Source organism: Podarcis muralis, chromosome 10 (assembly GCF_964188315.1).
Source record: "Podarcis muralis chromosome 10, rPodMur119.hap1.1, whole genome shotgun sequence".
NCBI lineage: Eukaryota > Metazoa > Chordata > Lepidosauria > Squamata > Lacertidae > Podarcis > Podarcis muralis.
In genome coordinates, this window is record NC_135664.1 from 43,827,815 (window position 1) to 43,852,656 (window position 24,842).

At 43.6% G+C, this 24,842-nt stretch overlaps 2 protein-coding genes across 2 annotated transcripts; both read left to right on the forward strand.

Moving 5' to 3' along the window:
• The first annotated feature begins 96 nt into the window (after positions 1–96).
• LOC114605183 (C-type lectin-like) lies at positions 97–6,892 on the forward strand. The gene is made up of 5 exons (XM_028746119.2): positions 97–449; positions 1,475–1,560; positions 2,770–2,904; positions 4,057–4,162; positions 6,669–6,892. Exons 1-5 carry the CDS (start codon positions 362–364, stop codon positions 6,755–6,757), a joined length of 504 nt encoding a protein of 167 aa, XP_028601952.1. The 5' UTR covers positions 97–361; the 3' UTR covers positions 6,758–6,892.
• A 3,974-nt stretch (positions 6,893–10,866) lies between these two features.
• Positions 10,867–24,301, forward strand: LOC114605560 (uncharacterized). Its single transcript, XM_077934903.1, has 14 exons — positions 10,867–11,067; positions 12,226–12,511; positions 13,275–13,426; positions 15,034–15,090; positions 15,989–16,274; positions 16,565–16,716; positions 17,443–17,487; positions 17,985–18,074; positions 18,546–18,831; positions 19,576–19,730; positions 21,704–21,989; positions 22,887–23,038; positions 23,427–23,470; positions 24,078–24,301. Exons 1-13 carry the CDS (start codon positions 10,989–10,991, stop codon positions 23,462–23,464), a joined length of 2,064 nt encoding a protein of 687 aa, XP_077791029.1. The 5' UTR covers positions 10,867–10,988; the 3' UTR covers positions 23,465–23,470; positions 24,078–24,301.
• The last annotated feature ends 541 nt before the right edge of the window (positions 24,302–24,842 follow it).

A 24,842-nucleotide genomic window follows, 5' to 3' on the forward strand; every position in this document is an offset into this window, starting at 1 on the left:
CAATGTGGTGTGATGCAATATCTGTATTTATATGACTGGGAGAGTCAGAGAACTGTTTCCAATTTACCTGTTTGTTTTTAAATTTAAGCACATAGTCCATGCATGTTTGCTGAACTTCTCCTTCATTTCAGTTTCCTTCCTCCATTCATCATTTTGTTACTGACAAGGAGAAATATTTGTTCTCTGAGAAAATCAAATCAGTATCTCGTGTCCTTAGTTTGGAAGAATCCTAATTGGAGGATATCAGTATTCAGAAAGGTATATTAACCTCTTCGAAATTCTCCAGATGCATTGAAGAGGAGAGTGTTTTCCCAACGATTTCTCTTCTGAATTTTCTTTACAAGCCATTGAGGAGGACACCATGCTTTTAAGAAGAACCTCCATATCTGTGGCATTTTATCTCTGCCTGCTGCTTATGACTCCTCTGCCAACGCTAACTTTCCAAGAAGGTATGTTTCTGAGCTTGGGCATCAATTTCCCCCTTTTCTTCTCTCCTTTTCAGTGATTCCACCAACAGCAAGATTCCATTTATTTATTTATTGCATTTACACCCACCTGTTTCTCCAAGGAGCTCAACATGGTTCTCCTCATTTAATCCTGTGAGGTAGGTAAGGCTGAGACGCAGTGTCTGGCCCAAGGTCACCCAGTCAGCTTCATGCTGAGTGGGGTTTTGAACTCTGGTCTGCCAGGTCCTACTCTGATACTCTAACCACTGTACCAAATTGGCTCTCTTGCAGAGGCTCATCAGCCCACAGGTACGTACCAATTCACAGCATTCTCGGCATCTCTCCAAATCTGAACTACCACAGAGTCTTTCTCTGCTCTCCCCTGACTAGCTGAAGTGTCTTTTACTTCCAAAAGCAGTTGGGGGTGGAGGGAAGGAAGGGAGCCTTCCAGGGCATCACAGGAAACCTCAGCCATGAGCTCTTGATGGGGGCAAAGGACCAACCTGCCATTCCTGCCTAAATGGCCACTGGGAAGGTGTCCCAAGGGGAAAGGATAGATGGGATCTTCCCTTCTGAAATGTGAAACAGAGCTCTAACATCAGAGTGGTAGATCTGATGCCAAAACCTCCCTTACTCTCTCTGCCACTGGCTCTTTCAAAGTGCTGGCTTTACTGGCACTGGCTCTACGGCTTCAGAAGGGCTGGGAAGGGGGCATTCTGGTAAGCAATGTGGATCCGAAACATCCTAAGCCATCCTGGTCCCCTAACACACCATTAAAATGGGAAAATAGTGAGTCATGTTCCTGAGTGTGACTAAATCTCCCCCTCTCCTTTGGAAAACATTTTTTTTTATGGTAATGCGATAAAAGGAGAGAGGAGTGCATGTGTGTTCAAGCCTATTCCCACAGTAAGAGAATAATAACCTGCGCTACAGCTCTAGGAGTTTCTCTTAGCCAGTCAATCCGATTTTTATTGTTTGTGGTCAATGGACACTGCAATATTATCTAATAACTCTGCTGCTCCTTGTAGGATTCACTTGCCCAGAGAACTGGTTGAAGCGTGAAGGAAACTGTTATGGCTACTTCGAGGAACCTGTGACCTTTGCCCAGGCTAGGGTAAGAGATGGTTTATCATTGTATTAGCTGTGCATATGAGGAGTCAACATCCCTTTCCTCTCTGTGAAAATAGAGACTGGACAGGAAGGTACTGGAAGGATGGAGTTGGGCCTGGCTATACTGAGGCCGGTGGCCATTGATGGAGCTCATGGTTTGGCGCACTCCCTGTGTGACAGGAATCACTTTGTGGCACAGTGTGGCTGGCTCCACACAATGCGGGAAGGCTGGTGTTGGCCCCCAAATCCCACAAGACATCACTTGCTCGCATTGCATGGTCTTGCGTGAGTTCTGGGGGTGGGTGGAAAGGAGACTTCCTTAAAGAAGGTTGCTGTGCCTCAGGTCAGTCCTTTCCTCAACGAGTTTCAGATAAGAAGGCACAACAATCTGTGGGGAGAGTGCAGAACTTCAGAGGTTGGTATCAGGGTTGTGGGGCGTCAGGAGTGAACCTACTCTACACTGGATTATCGGTTTATTTACTCAAAGCAAAAGGGTAGTATTGCCAAAGAGTAGATCCCTAATGCACAATATTAATCCAGTAATTTTAAGGCAGAAGAAATAGTAATGAATATAATAAAGAACAATTATCATTATTATTTATTACATTTGTTAGTTGCTTTATCTTGCCCAGGGCAACCCAAAGTGACTTACAACCAACCAACAAACCAGCCAGATCAAAAAACACCACATAGATACATTAGAGCCAAGAGGAAAAAGAAATACATGAAAAATATCCCGCCCACTTCTAAAAGGCTACAGAGAGTTGAAGGCCAAAGGACTGGTTATAGAGGAAAGCTTTTGCCAGGCACAAAATCATGACTTTTCAGCCTTCATAGCATTTATCTGTTTGTCTTTCATTCTTCTGCATTATTGTTTTAATGTAAAAAAAAGATGAAAAATGGAACAAGGGCAAAACTGGTATTAAATTATGAGCACTTGGCACTAGTGTTTGCATAGGGCTGGAAGGCTTATCGTGCAAAGGCTAAACTGCAACCGGGGGCAACTTAATTGATAAAAAGAAAGAAAGAAAAAAGAAGCTAAACCTGACTCTGTTGATAGCTGAGCTCTAGCTGTTGCAGCAAGCAAACCTTTGTTCAGTTTTGGTAGAGGATGATTTGATTAAAAAAGAAAGTCAAAGCTAGCAGCTGGGGACTGTGTCTAGAAGCTGGTGCAACCCATAGAGTGAATGGCATTCTTTGTGTCCTTGTGTAGGAGAAATGCCAAAAGGAACATCGTGCCGACCTAGTCTCCTTCCATAGCAGGGAAGAAGTCTGTGCAATTGCGGAATTTGTTTCCGGCTTCGAGGACGACAAAGATGTTTGGATAGGTCTCCATGATCCTGAAAAGGTGAGTGCAGCAAGCTCCCTGGTGCTTAACGTCTCGGGATGTTTCCAACACTCTTCTCTTCTGAATTTCTCTCTGGATTTTGGAAATCAAAAACAAAATCAAGTAATTCAAAAGTGGAACTGATGCATTGGCGATCTCCATGATGGCAAATATCAACACAATCTGTCAGGAAATGCCACTCTCTGACCTAGAAAGCCTTCTCCAATAATTGCTTATCTGTAAGAACTTTCTCTCTGTTACCCTGTTACCTCTTCAGCTTCTGACACCTCCTCCTCCTCCTCCTCCCTCTGACCACTCACCATTGTCCCACCACCAGTCCCCTGTCTCTGAGCCTTCTTCCCTTGGAGGTTCCCCTTCAGCTGGTTCCCCTTATTCTTCCTCTGCATCCAACCAGTCCATGGCACCCATTAACCCCAGCCAGCATGTCCAGTGCTCAGGATGATGAGTGTTGGAGTCTTACTTAAATACTTAATTCGTTCCGGAGGTCCATTCTTAACCTGAAGCACCACTTTAGCTAATGGGCCCTCCCGCTACTGCCGTGCTGCCGGAGCACGATTATTGTTCTCATCCTGAAGCAAAGTTATTAACCCGAGGTAATATTTCTGGGTTAGCGGAGTCTGTAACCTGAAGCGCATGTAACCTGAGGTACCATTGTATATGCCATAAATTTCTTATCACTGAATGAACTTCATAGGTCAGCAGGGAGGAGAATTTGGTTTGATCTACATTTTTAAGTGAACTCAAATTCACACCTCTTGGGCCAATATATAAATTATCCTTTGGCTCTCACACTTCTGGTGGAAACACTGGTGCCTGCTGGTGTTGTGTTGGCAACCCCTATGGAAAATGAAGAGCACAGGCCTCCAAAACATACCTGCCCTTTACAGCAGAGTGGGGCGGGGCAGGGGGAACGTTTCTGGCTGGAGGGGGTCAGATCTTTATCTTCCCCACTCCTCTCAGGACAAAAGATGGCAGGTGGGCAACCTGCCAATCACCTCACCTCATAGTGATGTCAGGTGATGCTTCCCCTGGGAACCCCAGTGAGCAGGACTTCAAAGCAAACTGTGGGGCTTTCAAAGAGCTCTTTGTAAACATCCCTGTGTGCTGTGTTTGATTCCCTTACTAACTGCATTTCTTGCCTTCCACCTGCAGGATAACGTGTGGGATTGGACTGATTCCACCAGTTTTAACTTATATGCTTGGCTGGATGACACAGAGAGAAATAATGAATACTGTGGGGTATTGCTCCACAGCACAAGTAAGTGTTCAGGTGCTTTGGCAGATAGGGACACAGGGGTTCAGGAAGGAGAAGAGCAAAATACGGTTGCTTTTGTGCACCTTCCAGCTCTAACACTTTGAGAGCTGAGATTTATGGGTGTTTCCTTTAAACAGCTGCAAAGCACTGCTTGGGTCAGAGGTGGGAAGGATGCAGTTTGTAGCACAAAAAGTGTCTGGCACACCTAGACACTCCTCTTCCCTCTGCCACATTCACCCAGCCAGAGTTCCAGGCATGTGCTTGCTAGGTTATTAAAGGAAGAGCAAAGGGGGAAGAGGATTCCAGAGAAAATGCTTTCAGCAAGTGAGGTAGCTGTTCACCACCTGCTGTTCTGTACAGCAATTGTACTGTGAAATTGCTTGGAGATGCTTCCTAGGATTCATAAACGACATAAAGGACGCCACCACCACTCCACTTAGCAACTGTTCAGTAGAGGCCTGACTTCCCAAATCTGCCAGCTTTGTAGCTCAAACCAGTGGTAATCCTGATGGGCTTAAAGACTTTTGCCTGGCAGGAAAGGTGGCATATACATCAACCAGGTGGCTAGCACAGGTAGTCATAATCACATTTTTAATATGCTGCCACTGTGTCACCTTAAATATCCCGTGCTGCCACTTGTGTATGTCTGTGCATTCACCTCCAGCCAAGGAGGCTAGAAATTTGGCAATTCTCAATATGCAAAAGTTTAAATCAAAACCCAAAAGTCTCAGTTGCACAGAGGATTGCATTTTGCATATCACATCTACAGCTTTGCTTTTAGCTTTTCTCCTAAGGATGTAATCATGTGCTTGCAAAACTGTAAACAGTTAATAACTCTTCTCAAAACTTAGAAGTAGTGCTGAAGAGCGGACATTGGGCTTCTCCGTACTTACCTTTCCTCTGCGCTTCCCAGACACAGGGCTGCATTTTAAGCTCTGTGTCTGAACTGCTGAATTGGAGCAAACAGCACTCTGCAGAAAATCCAATTGCCATTTGTTGCGCTTCAGCTTTAAAGAGCGCGTTTTTGTGGGGTGTTAAGTTGTGGGTGAACATATCAGCCTGCTTATCTAGAGCTCCAGTACCTTGTTACTGTAACAACATTCTAAAACTATCCAATCACTGAACGTCACTTTCGATCTTTCATTTGCATAACTATCTACAGTATCCCCCTGATGGCCCAGGGTGAGAACTTCAGTACATAACATGGGGAATGTTCCAGGGCAGGGAAAAGAGTGCTTGGACACAGAGTTGTGCCTGGAAAGCACAGCTCAAAAGATAAGTGCACATAAGCCCATTGTCTGTGGTTTCTTATTCTTGCTGCAGCCTGCAGTTTAGCCAGTTTTGCAGGTTTCTGTGGTGCTTCAGGCAATACTTACGACTTTTCCAGACAGCCTTTCTAGACAGTACATTCATGGTTATTTCTGCTCGTGATGGCACAGGGCAGCCCGACGAAAACTTGCTTTCAGTACTCTTTGTGCCTGAAATGTTTTGGGGCAGATATCCTGCTTGGTTTCCAATCAGCGCATGTCCTGCAGCTTCCTGCTGACATCCTGTAGCTTTGTATACTTCCAACGTCCCGGGTTATTGCTGTCTTGCCTTTGTTGCCCTGTGGTGCAAGAGTGGCCCCTCCAAATGGCAATGATGCAACAACACCAGGGGAGCATTGCAGAACAACTAATAAAGCAAAATGACGCATGGATGGTCCACTATAAATGCACTGCTCATGCATCAGTGATATGTTGCAGAACACACCCATGCAAAACCCCCATTCTGGAGGAGCCCTCAGTGAAGATGAAAAAATGGGGCTGAGTGAGCCACTCATGCTTAGCATTTGAAATCTCAGGAGCCGAATTGGTGAACTTACTCCAGGTCAAACATTGTGTTTATGTTGATGGATACAGAAATTCTGACCATGGTTTTGATCTGTGACAGCTGTTTCATACATATGCATTTTCCATATAGGAAAAAAGTCCTGCATAGTAATGTTCTATTGCTTCAGATGGGCACTGAAGACAGTTTCCCCCTTGGCAGGCTTTGAGGAGGATTGCTCCCAAGTGAATTTCATACCGTTACCTCTCTTGACTTATTTTATTAGACAGAAAACCCCTATATGTTTTTGTTCATTGCGTGTGTTGTTTCTTGTGCATTGTAGGTGAACCTAGATAATTCATACAGAGGTGGAATATACAGTATATATTACTTCAAAAGAAAATAAATATTTAAGGCTGTGGTCATCCCACATGAATGTGTGAACGAGCCTTAAAAGGCCGTGGAGTGAACAACACTTTTCTAATAAGACAGAAGACAGTTAATATTTTAATTATTAGTTTTAATAACCTATATTGCATGTTTAATATTTTGCAGTATGTTGTCCAAGAAATGTTTGTGGATGGGTAGCTATAAACATAAAATAAACAACCCTGGGAGGTTGCATCCCAAGGAGAGCACAGATCCTGCAACCCACAAATCACCCTGGTATCTCAGCTGCCTTATTTTTCTTTCTGCATAGATTACATTGTATGGGACAGCAGAAATTGTGAAACCAAGAGCCCCTATCTTTGTAGTTCGACACCACAAATTATCGTTCGTGAGTGCTAACAAGGAGGAACCCTGGCTGGCTGTCTAGAAGAACCTGCACCCAGAGGGATGTCAACTCCTTCCATGACTGCTAAACTCACCTGCTACTCATCTATAGGCTGAAATCCCAAATAAACAGTAGAACTTGCAACTCTATGTGGCTGGGTGTGTCATCTGTTACAAGATGGGGAAACGGATTCCTTGATTTTTCTTACCTATTTTATTTATTTAAACAGTCATAACCCTTACTTTTACAAAGTGGTGGTGTACCCAGCAGAAATAATTTAGACAGCAAACAATCTTGGGGGTTGAACCCAAGACCTTCTGTGTGCTGTGGCCCTTCCTGTTGAAGATACTCACCTGTCCCACCTGTCTCCTGTCATGGAACCTTGTGATTCTCAGGTAGTCACATGTCCAGGCAGTTACCAAACCTAGACCTGCTTAGCAACTTCAAAGTGATTGTCTCCTGTGCCTTCACACCATAATAAAAGGCTAATAATAGCACAGTGCACATTGATGCATTTATTAATTTAGGTAAAGGGACCCCTGACCATTAGGTCCATTCATGACTGACTCTGGGGTTGCGGCGCTCATCTCGCTTTACTGGCCGAGGGTTCCGGCGTACAGCTTCCGGGTCATGCGGCCAGCATGACTAAGCTGCTTCTGGCAAACCAGAGCAGCAAGTCCTAGGCTCTGTGGTTTAACCCACAGCGCCACCCGCATCCCTTCATTTATTAATTTACTGCATTTATACTTCACCTTTTTCTTCAAGGGGCTCAAGGTGGCATACGTGGTTCTCCCTGCTCATTTATGCTCCACAACAACCCTGTGAGGTGGGTCAGACTCAGAAGCAGTGCCTGGCCAAAGGTCACCTAGTAAACCTCATGCCAGAGCTCCAGTCTCTCAGGTCTTAGCCTGACACAAACCACTCCACCATGTGGTACTGTGTTCTCTCAGTACCTTTGGGGGCAAAGAGCAGCAGGTGGAAGGAAATAAAACCTGCCAAGAAAATGGCATGTTTCCATGGGGCCCTTATCTTTGTCCCACAGAGAGCGAGAAAAACCTGTCTTTATTATTGGAAAGAGTTTGAGTGGTACTAGCAGATGAGTTGGAAGAAACCCACAAGGCATATGGTACCAACATTGTACAGTAAACAGAAAAGTCCATGAAGAGAAAAACAGCACATTGTGCTTGCCTATCAGGTAGAGAGGGACACATATGTCAATTTCAGTTTCTCTCATTTTCTCATTTATTCCAGTCTATTTTCCCAGTCCAGTTTAGTCCCGCAAATCAGTTTCTGTGGTTTTTTAAAAAGTACTCAAGACAATTGATCAACATTTTCCTTCAAATTTAACCTACTGTGCATATTTTTGTGTGCAATTTGCTCATACACAATGCCTGGTTGCTTCAATAAAACCTTCCCAGGTGGAGGGAATTTGGAATAACCCCTCTGGATTTCTGTATAAATATACCGTAACAGAGATATAATGCATGAAACCACAGCGTGGCCCATGGGATTGTTTCTGGGTAGAATATATATGAGAGAAAACCAGCCGTGTTATTCTGTGGTGGCAAAAACACATTTAGAATGAGCAAAATGGTGATTCTACCCAACAGGTGAGGCAAGGGTTGGTTCTACAACTGAGCTTGGCTGTGGACCAGATTCTCCTTATTGGGTGTCATCCAGATGTTGAACTACAACCCCAGGAGCCCCAGTCAGCTTGGTTGAAGGAGGTTACTGTAGGCAATGGGTTTTTGAGATTGTATTGCTTGTCTCCTACTGCCATTCAACTGCCATTCCTCCCCTTTTATGGCCATGTTAAACAAAGCTGCCAACTAAGAATCTCACTTCGTACATCTGATAAAGTGAACACACTCTCTCTTTTGCACAGCTGGAGTTTGTTCATAACTTGTAAACAGGTCCATCAGGCTGTTCCCAAGGCTGCCAGATTAGATTAAATCTTTAGGCCTTGAATCAATATTGCTGCAGTTGAATAATGTTGATTTTCAGGAGCTGAAACTGCTAGCCTTGAACTCTGTTGCAGAAGAAGTTGAATGGATATTGACAGTTTTCCAGAAACCACCGGGCAGCAGAGTCCCAGCTGTCTGCAGCTAGGCAAGATAAAACTATCTTGCATGCCTCCCGCCCTGCATCTACTCTTGGGTTGGAAAACAGGGAACATGGTCTTAAAACTGTATAGGAATGGGTGCATCTGTCCATTTTAAAGGTAAAGGTACCCCTGCCAGTACGGGCCAGTCTTGACAGACTCTAGGGTTGTGCACCCATCTCACTCTATAGGCCGGGGGCCAGCGCTGTCCGCAGACACTTCCGGGTCACGTGGCCAGCGTGACCAGCTGCATCTGGCGAGCCAGCGCAGCACACGGAACGCCGTTTACCTTCCCGCCAGTAAGAAGTCCCTATTTATCTACTTGCACCCGGGGGTGCTTTCAAACTGCTAGGTTGGCAGGCCCTGGGACCGAGCAATGGGAGTGCACCCCGCCGCGGGGATTTGAATCGCCGACCTTTTGATCGGCAAGTCCTAGGCGCTGAGGCTTTAACCCACAGCGCCACCCGCGTCCCCTTCTGTCCATTTTAGTTTCTCTCAAATTTCCCTTCTTCCATTCTGAAGTTCCAGTGATGCCAAAACTGGATTGGGGGCGCTGCAATGATTTTAGGGCTGCATTTGCTGATTTGTTTTATATTTTACACTTTTGTTTTATGGTTGTTGCATATGAATCAATAGCAGCCCAGTGATGACGTGCAGGCCAGTAGTGGCTGTGTGGCTGAAATGAAAAACTGCATTGGGGTAGGGTGGACACCGCAATATCAAGGAATCATACCAGTATCAAGTAAGTCATACTCAAGCCAGCCAGTTGCATTTTCCACTGTAAAGGCAGTACGCTTGGGCAGTGGATGAAATACTGTGGATATGGAGGACTGCACTTAAACATACATATAGCTAACTTCCTCCTCCGTCCAGCGTCAGACTAGCAGCAATAACAAGATATTTCTTTTTTCCGTGGTGCTCTGGGAGGGTGTCTGGGAGACCCAGGCAGTGTCATGGGCTGGCTGGATGCAGAGGAGTGGTGAGAGGCAGCAGCTGGGGAACCCCCAAGGGATCCCCCAGACTGAGAGCCCAGGGGGTTGGGGGTGGGACAATGATGAGTGGTCAGAGGGAGAAGAGAGAGCAGACTGGGAGGAGGAGTTGATGGAAACTGAAGAGGTATCAGGGTTTAATGAGCAGGAAGAGGCTGAGAAACAGAGCAGTCCTGATTCAGAGGCAGAAGAAGACGCTGGAGAGGATCGGGCCAAGAGGCAGAAATGAGGCCGGCTGCTGAAGAATCCAGGGAGTCTCTCATTCCTGCTCCGACCAGCTCCCCTTCCCCCTGGTCTCACAGAAGACCAAGAGGAAAGAAGAGGGTGGAGCAATGAGAGGCTAGACAAAGGAGCCTGAGATTGCTTGTGAAGGACCCCGGAAGAAGTGCAAATTTGAAGGATGCCTGTGTTTCAGTTAGCACATTGGTATGGAAAGTGTAAATCAGGCAGATTCCTCCTGCAAATGTGAAATGAATTCTATTTCTCTCCCAATTCTATTTCTCTCTGCTGCAGAAGAGGGACACTGAGAAACATCATGGGAGGGGGGTTTCTAGGACCAAGGTGAAACCGTGAAGCTTTGTTATTTTTGCTATTGGAGGCTGCGTGTAGTTTCCGTAATCTTGTTATGCAGGTGGGACCATTTTGTGCAGGGGTTCCATTCCTGACCCCTGCGCACATAAGCCTGTCCTGCCCTGACCCCATTCCTCCCCATTTTCGGGCCACCTCCAGGTCAGCAGTGATGAACGTGTGCATGACCGCACATCAAGCGGATGCGAGTAAAATTGTTGCTGTAACTTTGTTCTGAAAGAAAGAACAGGCCTCCTATTTATTTTCATTTCAGACCATATTTCATGTACTGTTTCTGATCTTTTGCCTCATTTACCTCAGACTCTGGCCTTTGTCAGCCCTATTTTGTTGTAACTGGCAACAGGTCAAATATTTCTTCAAGCCACAAAATGAACCTTTGAAATGTACCTTTGAATGGTCTTGATTTTGAACAGTTCTCTGACTGGAGGAGAGCAGCATCCAGCAGAGTTCAGTAACCTCGTTCCAGTTCTGTTTGGGGCACTCAAATCAAGAGCGCTTCTCTTGGGAAGTGTTCTCTCCTGAGCCTGGCCAGCCTCTTTTTACAGATCCTGCAACAAAGAGGACACGATGGTTCCAAGAAGGACCGTGAAATACTGCCTTTCGCTGCTGCTTTTGACCATCCTGCCTTCCCGACCTGCGTTGGAGGGTGTGTTACCAAGAACTGGGCGTCTTTCCTTCCCCCTATTTTTCTTCACTGGCCTTTCTTTGTATTGCCCCTTGCTTTCCTTTTTCTGTTTCTCTTCTTTGTTTCTCTTCTTTTTGTTCTTTCTTTTGAGTGCGATGACTGGGGCCTTTATTAATGTCCAGTGATTGTAGTCTCATGGGGGTGGTAAATGGTAGACGCCTGGGGGAGAGACAGGAAATGTCGGTCTCCCAGGTGAGAGGCTGGGAGGAGAGGTGAAGGATTCCTGGAGAGAGCTGGGAGGAACTACCGTCCTCTGTGGGCGGTTAGGGCTAAGAATTACTTCTAAGAGAGGGCTCCGTATTCTGCTTACTTGATTTGTATTCTCGGTAGTTCTCATTTTACTGTTTTATTGAATAATTTAAAATAAAATCTTAAAAAACAACCAACCCACCCAGAGAAGGCTGCCTTACTTCCTGCTGGAAATGAAAAGGACAAGTCCATTGCTATCCTGTTCATTTCAATAGGGCTTCCTATGTGCCTGCCTGCCTTTAGATCAGGGTCCCTGTTTATGTTAAGAAATATTTCTTCACAGTAGTTAATCCGAGTCAAGATAAATTCCTGAAGTACTCAAGGTGCCCTCTTCATTGGAAACTACTGTTGCCCACCAGCTTCTGCCCCCTGGGGCTCTTTTGAGTATGGGCCACAGCTAACTTTTCAGTGACAATTCATAATTATAGGCACTAATGGAAGCACTCCTAACTTATTTACCTCAGAGTAAACTGCATTGAATTTGATAGGACTCCAGGGGCAATTCTAACTATGTCTGCTCAGGGGTTAGTTTAACTGAAAATGGAACTTGAATTAGTCGTAACTAATTTGTTCCTTTGTTTTCGATGGGGATTTTAGTACCACTAACGTAAACCTCATTGTTTTAGTGAGATTTACTCCAGGTAAGTTACTACAAAAATGCTGTGTTAGCCACAACTAACCTTTTAATTTGGTTGGAGTATGCAGCTTTTGTGCTGTGTGTTTCAGTAACCTCAAGTTTAATATGACATCTGTTTAGCAGCATCATTACGCTTCTGGTTTTATTTTGCACTGGAAGGTTTCATACTAAGGAACGAGAGCTAATCCAAACCTCTGGCAATAAAATGGAAACTTTCCCCCTCTCTCTTTCAGTCTCCAATGTGGCCCTCACAGGAGAAGCTTTACAATCCAGCACCTACAACCCGCTAGGAGGAGCTATGAATGCCATTGATGGGTCTTTAGTAGGTGTATTTACAGAGGGATCCTGCACCCACACAGATTATGAAAGTAATCCATGGTGGACGGTAGACTTGCAGGCACAGTACCAAGTAGCCCATGTAAGCATCACCAATCGGGAAGACTGCTGTGCTCACCGTCTTAATGGGGCTGAAATCCGAGTTGGGGACTCCACAGAGAGAGGAGGCACCACAAATCCTAGGTACTGTATATGGATCGGATGCTTTGTAGCCAGGGAAGAAGAAGCCGTGGCCCTCCAGGTGTTACTGGAGTACCACTCCCATCATCCTTAGCCATTGTCCATGTTGGTTAGGGTTGTTGCAAGTAGGGAATTCAACAATAATTTGGTTGGCCACGGATTCCTTATCTCTGTCTTACACACTGAGATGTCATGAGGTACAATTTTCTGTTCTTCCCTGTTTTCGTCACATCCAGGACTGTTTCCGTTCCACTGCAGTTCACTGTCTGCCAAAAGCTACATTATTTTGTTTTGCTGTCTGCTGTGGCAAAATTACATAATTTATGTAATTCCGTACATAAATTATATAAGTTACATTGTCCTATGATGCCATTCCACTCATTTAAATGTAAAGAAAATGCAGTGCAAATTGGGGATGTAATGTAATCAATTGTATATTGTCTGTGGACTGAAAGAAGCCAAAACAGCAAACGCTGATCGTATTCACTGAATCGATTTCTGTTCCACACATGGAGTGAATTTGTGAACATTGGCCATTTCCACTTCTGTTTTTGCAACATCCTGTGTCATCCCTGCTTTACAGGATTATGGCACAGGGAGAACAATATAGTGGAAAAGTTTCAGACAGATCCCTAGCTATTTGAGTTCCCCAAACATAGCAAATATTTGCTCTCTTTCCTAAATTTTTCATGTGATTTTACCTTGCTGATAAAGTTCTTCAATTATTGTTTAACACTGTTTCTTGATGCTTTCTTTTCTTTTCTAGATGTGCTACAATAAGTTCTTTGGATCCTGGGGAAACACGCAGTTTTTACTGTGAAGCGTCAAAAGGGCAGTTTGTTACAATTACCCTACCAAGGGGCGGATACCTCACACTTTGTGAAGTCCAGGTGTTTGGTCAGAAGATAGATTCCAGTGGTAAGTAGGAAAGATATTGGTATCTGTTTATGTGCAAAGAGACTGAGGCTGCATACATCCCATGTACTTAAAGCACATTTAACTTTATGCTTTCCCCCCCACCCCCCAAAATTCCTGGGATCTGTACTTTATAAAAGGGTGTTGGGAACTGTAGCTCTGTGAGAGGTAAATTACAGTTCCCAAGATTCTTTACAGGAAGGTATGTCCTTTAAATGGATGGTGTGTACCCAGCCTAATATACAGGAGAAACACAATGTCTATAATGCTGACTTATTCATTAATGGTCATTCAGAATGCTGTAGTAGCAGATTTTCTTCATTGAGAAGGTGTTGAAGCAGATTACCTTTGAGGTTCCTCCCAATGCTATGATTCTGCCATGCCAGAGATCCCTGGGAACTGTAGCGTTATATGAGGGAATCTTTCATTAAAGCAATTTCCCCCACAATTCTATGGAGGAAGCCATGACAGTTACATCATTATAATCCATTCCAACCCAGCACAATGTTTTCTAAAACTTTCCCCTGTGACCCACACCTTCTTCAAATCTGCTCTGCAGGGTTGGGAAAACACCCACGTGGTAAGAATTTACTTCTACACCGTTTGTTCATTTCCCAGGTGAGGGAACACCCTTTTAAATAAAAACATGGAGCCAAGAAAATAACAGCAACAGATTCAGCAGAAACTGGGTTTATTAACGCTATTGCAATAGGACAACCTTGCTAACCAGTTGTTCAGCAGAACTGCTAGTTAGAAAAGACTGACATGAGGCACATCAGAACAATATATAGCAGTTTCAAACACAGCCACAAAAGTCATAAAACTTCAAAACATCCTTCTACATGTATCAAGAAAGGTTGCAAGTCATGGGATGTAAAGATATGTACATGACTCCACATTGGAATCAACTTCCTTGGGGTGCCCCAAAACATTAGGTCTCAACTATCTCATTTTAACTCCAGTTATCTTGGCAACCAAGCTTTCAGTAGGTTCTGTGGGCATTCCAATCCCACAGTTTACTCCCCTGTTCCCAAAACATGTCAAAGAGCTTCAAGAAGAGATGCTGGATTAACACCCGGGCGCTAACTCAAAACAGACATAGCAAAATGTTTTGGCTGTCACTTTCCAGGTCAGATAGAAGAGATGGAATGCAGCGTAGAAGGGGCAGCAGTGTGGAAAGCAACCCTTTCAGAGCATTGGAAGTGAATCCCTGTTATCTCTGTTTCCCCAGAGATAATTAATAACCAAGATTTATAGCTTGGCTATCATTAATAACCACATCATAATCTCTGCTAAGCTAGAAGGTCGACCAGAGATATCTAGTCCACCATGTTTTCCTCCCAGAAGTCCACTTTCCTGGACTCTTGATTATGACTTTCATACTCTCTGCTAAATTTTTAGGATTTTATCTTTGCATGGTTTTAATTGTTGTGATTGACATATCATTCTTTTTCTATGCATGCTGCTCTGATAATTTTATCAAGGGGAACCCAAGAATAAATAAAAAAATAAAATAAATAAAACTCTCTAGACTGTGCTGAATGAATTACATCAGCAGATAAAGCTCAGCTAAGCCTTTTATTTCTTTTTATTATAAATTTCTTTGGCAGCCGGCCATGAGCCAGAGAACAAGCCACTCACACCAGGAGAACAAGTTAACACTTCTGGTAAGTAGACCATTGCATACTGCTAGTTGGGAAGGAATGTTGCTGGTGGTGTAGTCTTGTAAATGTGGATGCCAGTTTGGGCATGATTCAGCCACTTTTAAGCAATTTCTGCAATGTGAGTTCTTTAAAGTAACTCAGCGCTACTTCCTGATATCCTTTAACTCAAGGGAAGCTGCTGAGCTCATCCTTCCTTGACCATTGGACAGTGGTTTGTGTTGATGGGAGTTGGAGTCCAACCAATCTTGAGGGCCATGGATGCCCCATCCCCGCTTCAACTAGAGATTCTGGTGAATGAATTTAGGACGTGAGAATTCAAGGCATTTGCTCGCCCACTGATTGATGGGCCCTCAACTTTAACAATAAGACTAGCACTTATAATTCATTCATATATTTATTGCAGATCCATTTTGTATATTCTCATCACCAGTGCTCAGTGATTTAAGTGCAGACAGCTTACATAAAAAAGAAATGAAATAAGCATTATTTTTAAAAAAATCACAATTGCCAATAAAGAAATACAGGATGCAGCTGTGTGATTTACTAAGTCAATAATAAAACAAGCGCAGAAGAAAACAATGAATGGCCTGGTCTAAATCAAATCAAAACAATTACATCCCCCCCCCCCCAAAAAAGAAGAAGATAAAAAGTAACCTTAAACTGTACTAAATCCAGACATTCACATAGACCTGCTGGACTTGACGCTCCTGAGCTGCTGTGTTTGTATATGAAATGAAATTAAACCAAATGGGGAATAAGCGATCTTGGGCTCATTGGATCCTGAACACTTTCAAGATTATTTCAAGATTTTCTGCTCTTTCTTATAGTTCCCAATGTGGCTCTTGAAGGGAAAGCTGAAAACTTTCAAGATTATTTCAAGATTTTCTGCTCTTTCTTATAGTTCCCAATGTGGCTCTTGAAGGGAAAGCATTTCAGTCCAGTATCTACAATGCACTTGGAAACCCTGAGAATGCCATTGATGGGTATAAAATTAGTGACTATATGCGTGGCCACTGCACACACACACAACTTGAATTTAATCCATGGTGGACAGTGGATTTGGGAGCAGAGTTTCGTGTGTCCAGGGTTAGCATCACCAATCGAGGAGACTGCTGTGCGAGGCGGATAAATGGGGCAGAAATCCGAATTGGAAGCTCACCAGTAAAAGGAGGAATCACAAATCCATGGTACGGTAACAGAGTGATGTTATGGAAGGGGTCATACTTGACTTTTCTTCCTTAAGATCCTAAGAAGAGGCCTGCTAGATCAGATGAAGGCCAAGATTGAATAGTCTAGCACCTTGTGTTCTGTAGCAGCCCACCGCATGCCTGCTGGGACCCCATATATAGAACATGAGGACAACAGCCCTCTTCAGCCATTGACCCTAGTAACTGATATTCAGAGACATGTTGCCTCTCACCTATCCTGCAGTATGACTTCTGGTTAATACTAACACACGAACTGGTTTCCATTCAAGGTGTGCAACAATCAGGTCATTGGCCCCAGGGGCAACAGCCATTTTTGACTGTGGAGAATTGCAAGGACGTTATGTGACTATCACCATCCCAGGCATTCGTATCCTCTCACTGTGTGAAGTTGAAGTGTTTGGTGAAAAGCTACCTTCCTCGGGTAAGTACAGAGGTTTCCTTGTCAAGTTGTGGTTTGGTGGGCTGCTGACCGATGTTGTCCTTGGAAAGAAGTGGATGGGAGATGTCTAGGCTAGGAAGTCTTTAATGGCAGGGGAAGCTCTGGAGAAGGCAGACATCTCTTCTACGGGATGCTTCATGTCAAATGTGCTTCTTTGTCTTTTAATAGCTGCAGTATCAAGTGATGATGTACACCAGAGGCAGGAATTTTTAGCCCATAGGCCTATATAGGCTTGCTAGGCCTCCCTGTTTTGGCCAGGGGGCTATATCAGGAAAGCCATGTGCACTTGCCCTACAACAGACGACATATAGATGACTTTAACATCTTCATGAAGAAGATGCTGATGTCTTGAGGGTAAAGCTGTGTCTGTAAACCTCTACCCTGCTCCCTTAAAGGCATGGGAGCTTTACCAGTAGAAAGCTGGCAACTTTAGTTAGGACAAGGCTGAGAGTTCAATTGTTGACTCAGTCTAGAATGTTTACACCTGTTCTTCCCTTTTCTCTTACCCATTATATTCATTGATATTCCTGTGGGACACTGCCAAAATTCTTCTCAAGTTCTGTGCTATTTGGGGGTTTGTGATACTAGTGATCCCCATCAACCAAGTATACTTGGGGTTGTTGTTTTCTAAGTAAGGTTTGGCATGGCTCAGATATTTTTCATCACCTAGGAAGTGTTGCTTTGACACTCAATATATGTTTTGTCTAGGAGATGAAAAAGAGACCTCATCTGGAACTACGCAAGAAGCAGAAGGTCAGTAAATGATCCTCACATTCATGCATTCCAAAAGCCTAAAACGTTATATACAAGACATGAACAACCAGTATTTATTTAGCTGGTTAGTTTGACTCAATATGGTAAATTTGGTCTTCTTCACCTCACCAAACACTTCCAGCAACTCTACACTTGTCCCTCTTGTTCCTAAGCCTCTATAAGGTGCCTCATTTCACCTTTCAGGACACAGCCCTCCTTCCTACCCAGCAATCCTTGAGGCAGTGACCTGGGACCCTTCAGATCTTATTGGACTCCAACTCCCATCAGCCCCCACCTGCATGGCCAATGGCCATGCATGATGGGAGTTGAAGTTCATTTTTTTCTTGGAACTAAATTTACTCCATGGAGCTGGATTCACACTGAACTCATTCAGATTTGCTTCCTGGTATGTTTGCTTAGAAATACAACAAAGCACCCAGATTGAAATCATGGTCATATATTGCTAATCTTTTACTTACATTGATTTCTTCCACTAGTTTCTTCACCAATTGAACAATGGGAAAAGCCAAGAGAACCCAAACAGCCATGGGAAGAAGCAAAAGAGAAGTGGCAACCCTATACAACGGGTAAGCTGACCCTTCAGTACAAGATGAATGTGAAAGATCAGACCTGGTGGTATATGTATTTTTCTAACGGATTGCATAGGAAACTTATCCAGGAGTTCCTGTATGCTCACACAGAGGACACTTGATTTATAAGTGCCAATGTTAAAATATTACTGTTGATATCATAAACCACTCTTCCCTAAGTACATCCTATCAAGCAATTCCTGCAACTGTGGATGGGAACATGAGATTTCGGAGGCATAAGGTAAAAGCCCTCTTGTGGATGGAGGTGCTCAAATACACATACAGAAACAAGGACTCATGTATGCATGAATGCAATGCCCTGGTGTGCACAGAACCCCCAAATGTTAATTATTCATTCCACTAATATTTGAGAGCCTACTTTGCAAGTTCCTTTTCCTTCTGGATAGTTTTGCTAAGCTGTTTATTAGTGGAAACACCTCTCTTCCATTGGTTTTTTCCCCCTTGTAGTCTACAATGCAGCTCTTGAAGGAAAGGCATTCCAGTCCAGCATCTTCAATGATCTGGGATCTGCTGAGCATGCCAATGATGGCTCTACGTCTGCTGACTATTTGCGTGGACACTGCACTCACACCCAAGAAGAAGCTAATCCATGGTGGACAGTGGACCTTAGGGAAAGCTTTGATGTGTCCAGTGTAGTGATCACCAATCGAGGGGACTGTTGTGCGGAAAGGATAAATGGCGCTGAAATTCGAGTTGGGGACTCGGATGAAGAAGGAGGCATCAGAAATCCCAGGTATTGCCAATGTCAGCTACCCAAGGATGCCAGGCCTAGGACTGGGCATGTGACTGGTCAGATTTAGTCAACTGGCCAATCAAAAATGGTAAAGCAATGATAAAGTATTTCTTAAAGCATTAACTTTATTAGAAGAATAAGCAAAACTCTTTCACAATTAACAGTAGACTAGCTTTTTTAACAACAAGAATACAAAGCTGAAAATGAATGAACTGCAGCTAAAATCTTATGTTCATTTTTCACACGGTCTAGTCCTCATCTGAAGACTGCAAAAAACAAAGCCAAATAATACAGTGGTACCTCGGGTTACATACACTTCAGGTTACATACGCTTCATGTTAGGAGACTCCACTAACCCAGAAATAGTACCTCAGGTTAAGAACTTTGCTTCAGGATGGGAACAGAAATCGTGCTCCGGAGGCGCCACAGCAGCAGGAGGCCCCATTAGCTAAAGTGGTGCTTCAGGTTAAGAACAGTTTCAGGTTAAGAACGGACCTCCGGAACGAATTAAGTACTTAACCCGAGGTACCAATGTACCTGGTCAGTTTACTGGCTTAGTGAAGGGCTAAGTGACAGTGTTTGACTAGTGAATTGACTGGTATCCTTGCCCTATATTGGATAAAGCATTCATTAGCATAAGACCTTGTTCATGCTTGCCCCTCACCCCCCGCCAGGTATTGAACTTGTTGCTGATTGTATTCTTTAAATCTCTCATTAAGGCTAACAGACTGGTTTCCTTTCAAGGTGTGCCACCATCACTTCACTGGGTTTGGGAGAAACAAAAAAATATCACTGTGAAGGAATGCTGGGACGGTATGTGACTATTACCATTCCAGGCGAAGCCAAATATCTCACCCTCTGTGAAGTTCAAGTTTTTGGTCACAGGAGAGCTCCCCCAGGTATGTATAAAAATTTCCCAACAAAGACCTGAGTTGGTATTTGTTGGCAAAATTACTTTTTGCTGGAGAAACAGTTGTCTGAGCTGGGAATGGGCACTTTCAGGTGTTTGAAATAAGAAGTTCTCAGTACTCTAGGCTGGAATATATTATTACGGCTTTGAGGGGTCAGTCTGGTTGATGATTCCCTTCAAAATCTGTGACAGCGGTTAGACTCTATACAAGGAAACCAGTCAAACCAGTTACTTTGTTCAGGTAATGGCCTTAGCAGGCCAGGTAAGTCCTGCCATTCATATTAGAAAGACTTATGTCTCACAACATATGTAACTGATCTGTAGAAAACACAACCTGAAAAAGAGACAATGCATGTACTTTTCTAAACTCAGAAAACCTTTAATAAAAATTACTTTTAAAAAGAAAAGAAAGAGTTTGCCCTGTTGCCACAGAGACAAATTGGGGTAAACATCTTCACCTAGTTGGAAGTGACATAACTTTGTAAGGTAGAAGAACAATAGCCAGGGTTTGGGGTGTGAGTTTTGGCTGCTGCTGGAAGATGAACACACAGAGGCATGTCTGCTTTGTGCTGGACCCAAAACGGAGTTAGGGCTTCCCTGGAAACCTAATGGAAGTAAACATCTATTGAAGTGTTAATGCTGCGAAGCCCTCTGTCTTGTGCTCAGGTTGTATGTACCGTATTTATAAATGAAACCATATATCCTAAAGACATCACAGTCTCCAAAGATCTTCATTCCAAGGAAACTGAACCCTGGGTAAGTGGCAGCACACCTGGAGTCTCTTGATGCTTGGAGATTGGGGTGCACACAACAATATCCATTAGCCTTCTGACATTTGTTTATCTATCTATCCACCTCTCTCTCTCTCTCATCTATCTATCATCTATCATCTATCATCTATCTATCTATATCATCTATCTATCATCTATCTATCTATCTATCTATCTATCTATCTATCTATCATCTATCATCTATCTATCTATCTATCTATCTATCTATCTATCTATCTATCTATATCTATCTATCTATCTATCTATCTATCTATCTATCTATCTATCTATCTATCATCTATCATCTATCATCTATCATCTATCATCTATCATCTATCATCTATCATCTATCATCTATCATCTATCATCTATCATCTATCTATCTATATCTATCTATCATCTATCTATCTATCTATCTATCTATCTATCTATCTATCTATCATCTATCTATCATCTATCTATCATCTATCTATCTATCAATCATCTATCATCTATCTATCTATCATCTATCATCTATCTATCATCATCTATCTATCATCTATCTATCTATCATCTATCTATCTATCTATCTATCTATCTATCTATCATCATCATCTATCTATCATCTATCATCATCTATCCATCTATCTATCATCTATCATCATCTATCCATCTATCTATCATCTATCATCATCTATCCATCTATCTATCATCTATCATCTATCTATCCTATTTATTTCTCCCTAACAGGGACTTAAGGTGGCTATCACGTAAAATAGGAACAGCTAAAAACATTGGGGAAAATATAATTAAAAACAATTAAGCTTTAATATCTCTATCTCTTTCTCTATCTCTGTCTCATCTACAAACACACACAAATACACTATTAACCAAGAAAAAGGGCCAGTCAGCAAATGACCATACCATGGGCACGTCCAGATTGGTGACTCATGTTGCTATCCAATCATTTGTTTCTCTACTGAGAGCTACAAGTTGAAGTGTGTGTGTGTGTGTGTGTGTGTGTACACACTCTTTTGATGTATACATGTTAATGCTGTATACATGTATGCTGTATACAATCTGCTATGTTGCATCCACACTAGTGGGTGTGACAAAGCCGAGATAAGGGCACTGCATTGTTCAAGCAATATCTGGAAACCCAGAACTAGTTTTCTTGTTTAGTTGTGTGAGCATTACTTTCCCTTTCCTGCAGTTCTCAATGTGGCCCTCGAAGGTGAGGCATCCCAGTCCAGTACCTACAACCAACTAGGAGTTGCAAAGAATGCCATTGATGGGTCCACCTCCACTAACTATATGCGTAGATCATGCACTCACACGGATATAGAGCTGAATCCATGGTGGGCGGTGGACTTGAAGGGAGAATTTGATGTGTCTAGCATAAGCATCACCAATCGAGAAGACTGTTGTGCAGACCGGCTGGATGGGGCTGAAATCCGCATTGGCAACTCCTTTGAGAATGGCGGTTCTGCAAATCCCAGGTACCTGCTGGTTGAATGTTCTCAAGGGGATCACAAAGATAAGGCACAGAGAAGAATGACCGCTCCCCGCTTAAAACGGGGGGGGGGGGGGCGCCCTTTGCGTGGATGCGCACAGCCCCTGGATCTGGAGCGGCTCCATCAGCATAGGCTTGGCTTTGCCTTCCCTCAGGTGGGATACCTGGAGGTCTCTGCCTACCTCAGTCAGTTGTCCAATCCCACCTGGGGGAAGCGTTGCCAAGGAGACCAGGCCAGGTAGGGGAGGGATTACCTGCCCACACGATAGAGGGAGGATCTTACCTGGGAATCCTCACCTGCAGCGGCGGCGTAACGGGGGCGGCTATCTCTGCTTGAACATATGTTCTCCAGAGCCGGCCCATTCCCCCCCCCCCACTGGATAACCCTGAAGCTCCCTAGGTCCCCGGCTGGGGACTGGGGAGAGAGAACGCCCAATGCCTGAGCCAAGGTCTACCCACATTTGAAATTTAATAAAGTTGTGGCCAATTTAATCCCATAGCACGTTGTCTTGAGTCGTTATTCCACATGACGGGGGGGGGCGCTTGGGATTTGGGGACTCCGCCTGTCCACGCAAAATACAATGGGAAAGATGAGACAATGCAGAAACCACAGATAAAAAATATATCTGTGTAATGCAGTGATCTTCCATTATTCATCTGTATCTTTTATTCTTTTCAGTGTGGATCAGGTTGACCAGTGGCCATCCTGATGTGGCTGGGCAACAACTCCCATCACCCCTGACCTTTGGCCTGGGGCTGATGGGAGTTGGGTTCCTGCAACATCTCGAGGTCCACTGGTTAGCCATTCCTGGTATAAATCATGTTGCAGTTGATGGTGTCCTTCAGTCACCTAATATTAAGATGAATGGATTTCTTTTTCAAGGTGTGCCACTATCACCTCACTAGGTGCTGGAGAAACCCGCAATTACAATTGTGGAGGATTCAAAGGGCAGTATGTAACATTGACCATTCCAGGCACTCAGTATCTCACCCTGTGTGAAGTCCAAGTGTTTGGTGTGAAGGTGGATTCATCTGGTGAGTAAAAAGTTTTCTCGGGTGGATAAGAAATGTGGATAAGCCCTTAGTGGCGCAGTTGAGGCCTATCCCCATTTACTGATAACTGAGCACCAGGCTCAGCATTACTGGCATTAGGCATGTAACATGAGTTCAGCACTAAACTGTTCTAAAACAATTGTGCTTCTAGTCAAGACCTCCCCATTTGAAATGCAGAAAGTATAAAAGCGAACGGGGACTTTTATCTCAACAGCCAGAAAGGAGCAGCCCTAAGGAGACAGGTGGCGATTGGGCAGATGGGGACCCTTTCCCCTCATCATCTGAGGAAGCTTGATGTTGTCAGAATTGGACACTTCTTCTTGTTTTGGATGTAAATGCATATAATCATCTTCCATCTTGAATTCTGCAGGACATCCAGACATCCCATCTGAAAAGGAAGAAGCATAATTGAGAGTAAGTTCATTTCTCTTCAAATTCACAGATCTCAAAGATCTGCCCCCACAATTTTTGAAGAGGTCTACAAGGACTGGTTCTGAACTCTGCCTTGGACTGAATTTTGGATGAAGTTTTGGGCTTCCACTCAGACAGATTCCCCAAATTTGGCAGAGAGGTTTGCTTCAAATTGGCACCATTTTTTCACATGCTTAAGAGCTACATGAATGTGTGAGTTACAGATAGGTAGCCGTGTTGGTCTGCCATAGTCAAAACAAAAAAAAATCCTTCCAGTAGCACCTTAAAGACCAACTAAGTTAGTTCTTGGTATGAGCTTTCGTGTGCATGCACACTTCTTCACTAGCCTTAAAAGGCCGTGGAGTGAACAACACTTTTCCAATAAGACAGAAGACAGTTAATATTTTAATTATTAGTTTTAATAACCTATATTACATGTTTAATATTGTTTTGCAGTATGTTGTCCAGGGAATGTTTGTGGATGCGTGGCTATAAACATGTAATGCATAAAATAAACAACCCTGGGAGGTTGCATCCCAAGGAGAGCACAGATCCTGCAACCCACAAATCACTCTGGTATCTCAGCTGCCTTATTTTTCTTTCTGCATAGATTACATTTCACGGGACAGCAGAAATTGTGAAACCAAGAGCCCCTACATTTGTAGAAAGACACCACAAATTATCGTTCGTGAGTGCTAACAAGGAGGAACCCTGGTTGGCTGTCTAGAAGAACCTGCACCCAGAGGGATGTCAACTCCTTCCATGACTGCTAAACTCACCTGCTACTCATCTATAGGCTGAAATCCTAAATAAACAGTAGAACTTGCAACTCTATGTGGCTGGGTGTGTCATCTGTTACAAGATGGGGAAATGTTTTCCTTGATTTTTCTTACATACTTTATTTATTTAAATAGTCATAATTCTCACTTTTTTAAAGTGGTGGTATACCCAGCAGAAACAATTTAAAAATGGCAAACATATTAGTAAAAGCTGTTGGGAAGCAATCTCAGATTTGAAAGGCCTTCGTGACTGAGTCAGACCAATGGGTCCATTTGGATCAATATATGAATGTACTGTAAGAGAGATGGAACACATGAAACCACAGCATGGCCCATGGGCTTTGTTTCCATGTAGAATATATATGGGAGAAAACCAGCCATGTTATTCTGTTGTGGCAAAAACACATTTGTTATGAACAAAATGGTGATTCTGCCCAACAGGTGAGGCAAGGGTGTAGTTCTAACACTGAGCTTGGCTGTGGACCAGACTCTCCTTATTGGGTGTCATCCAGATGTTGAACCCCAGGAGCCCCAGGAGTCAGCTTGGTTGGAGGAGGTTACTGTAGGCGATGGGTTTTTGAAATCACAGATTGTAC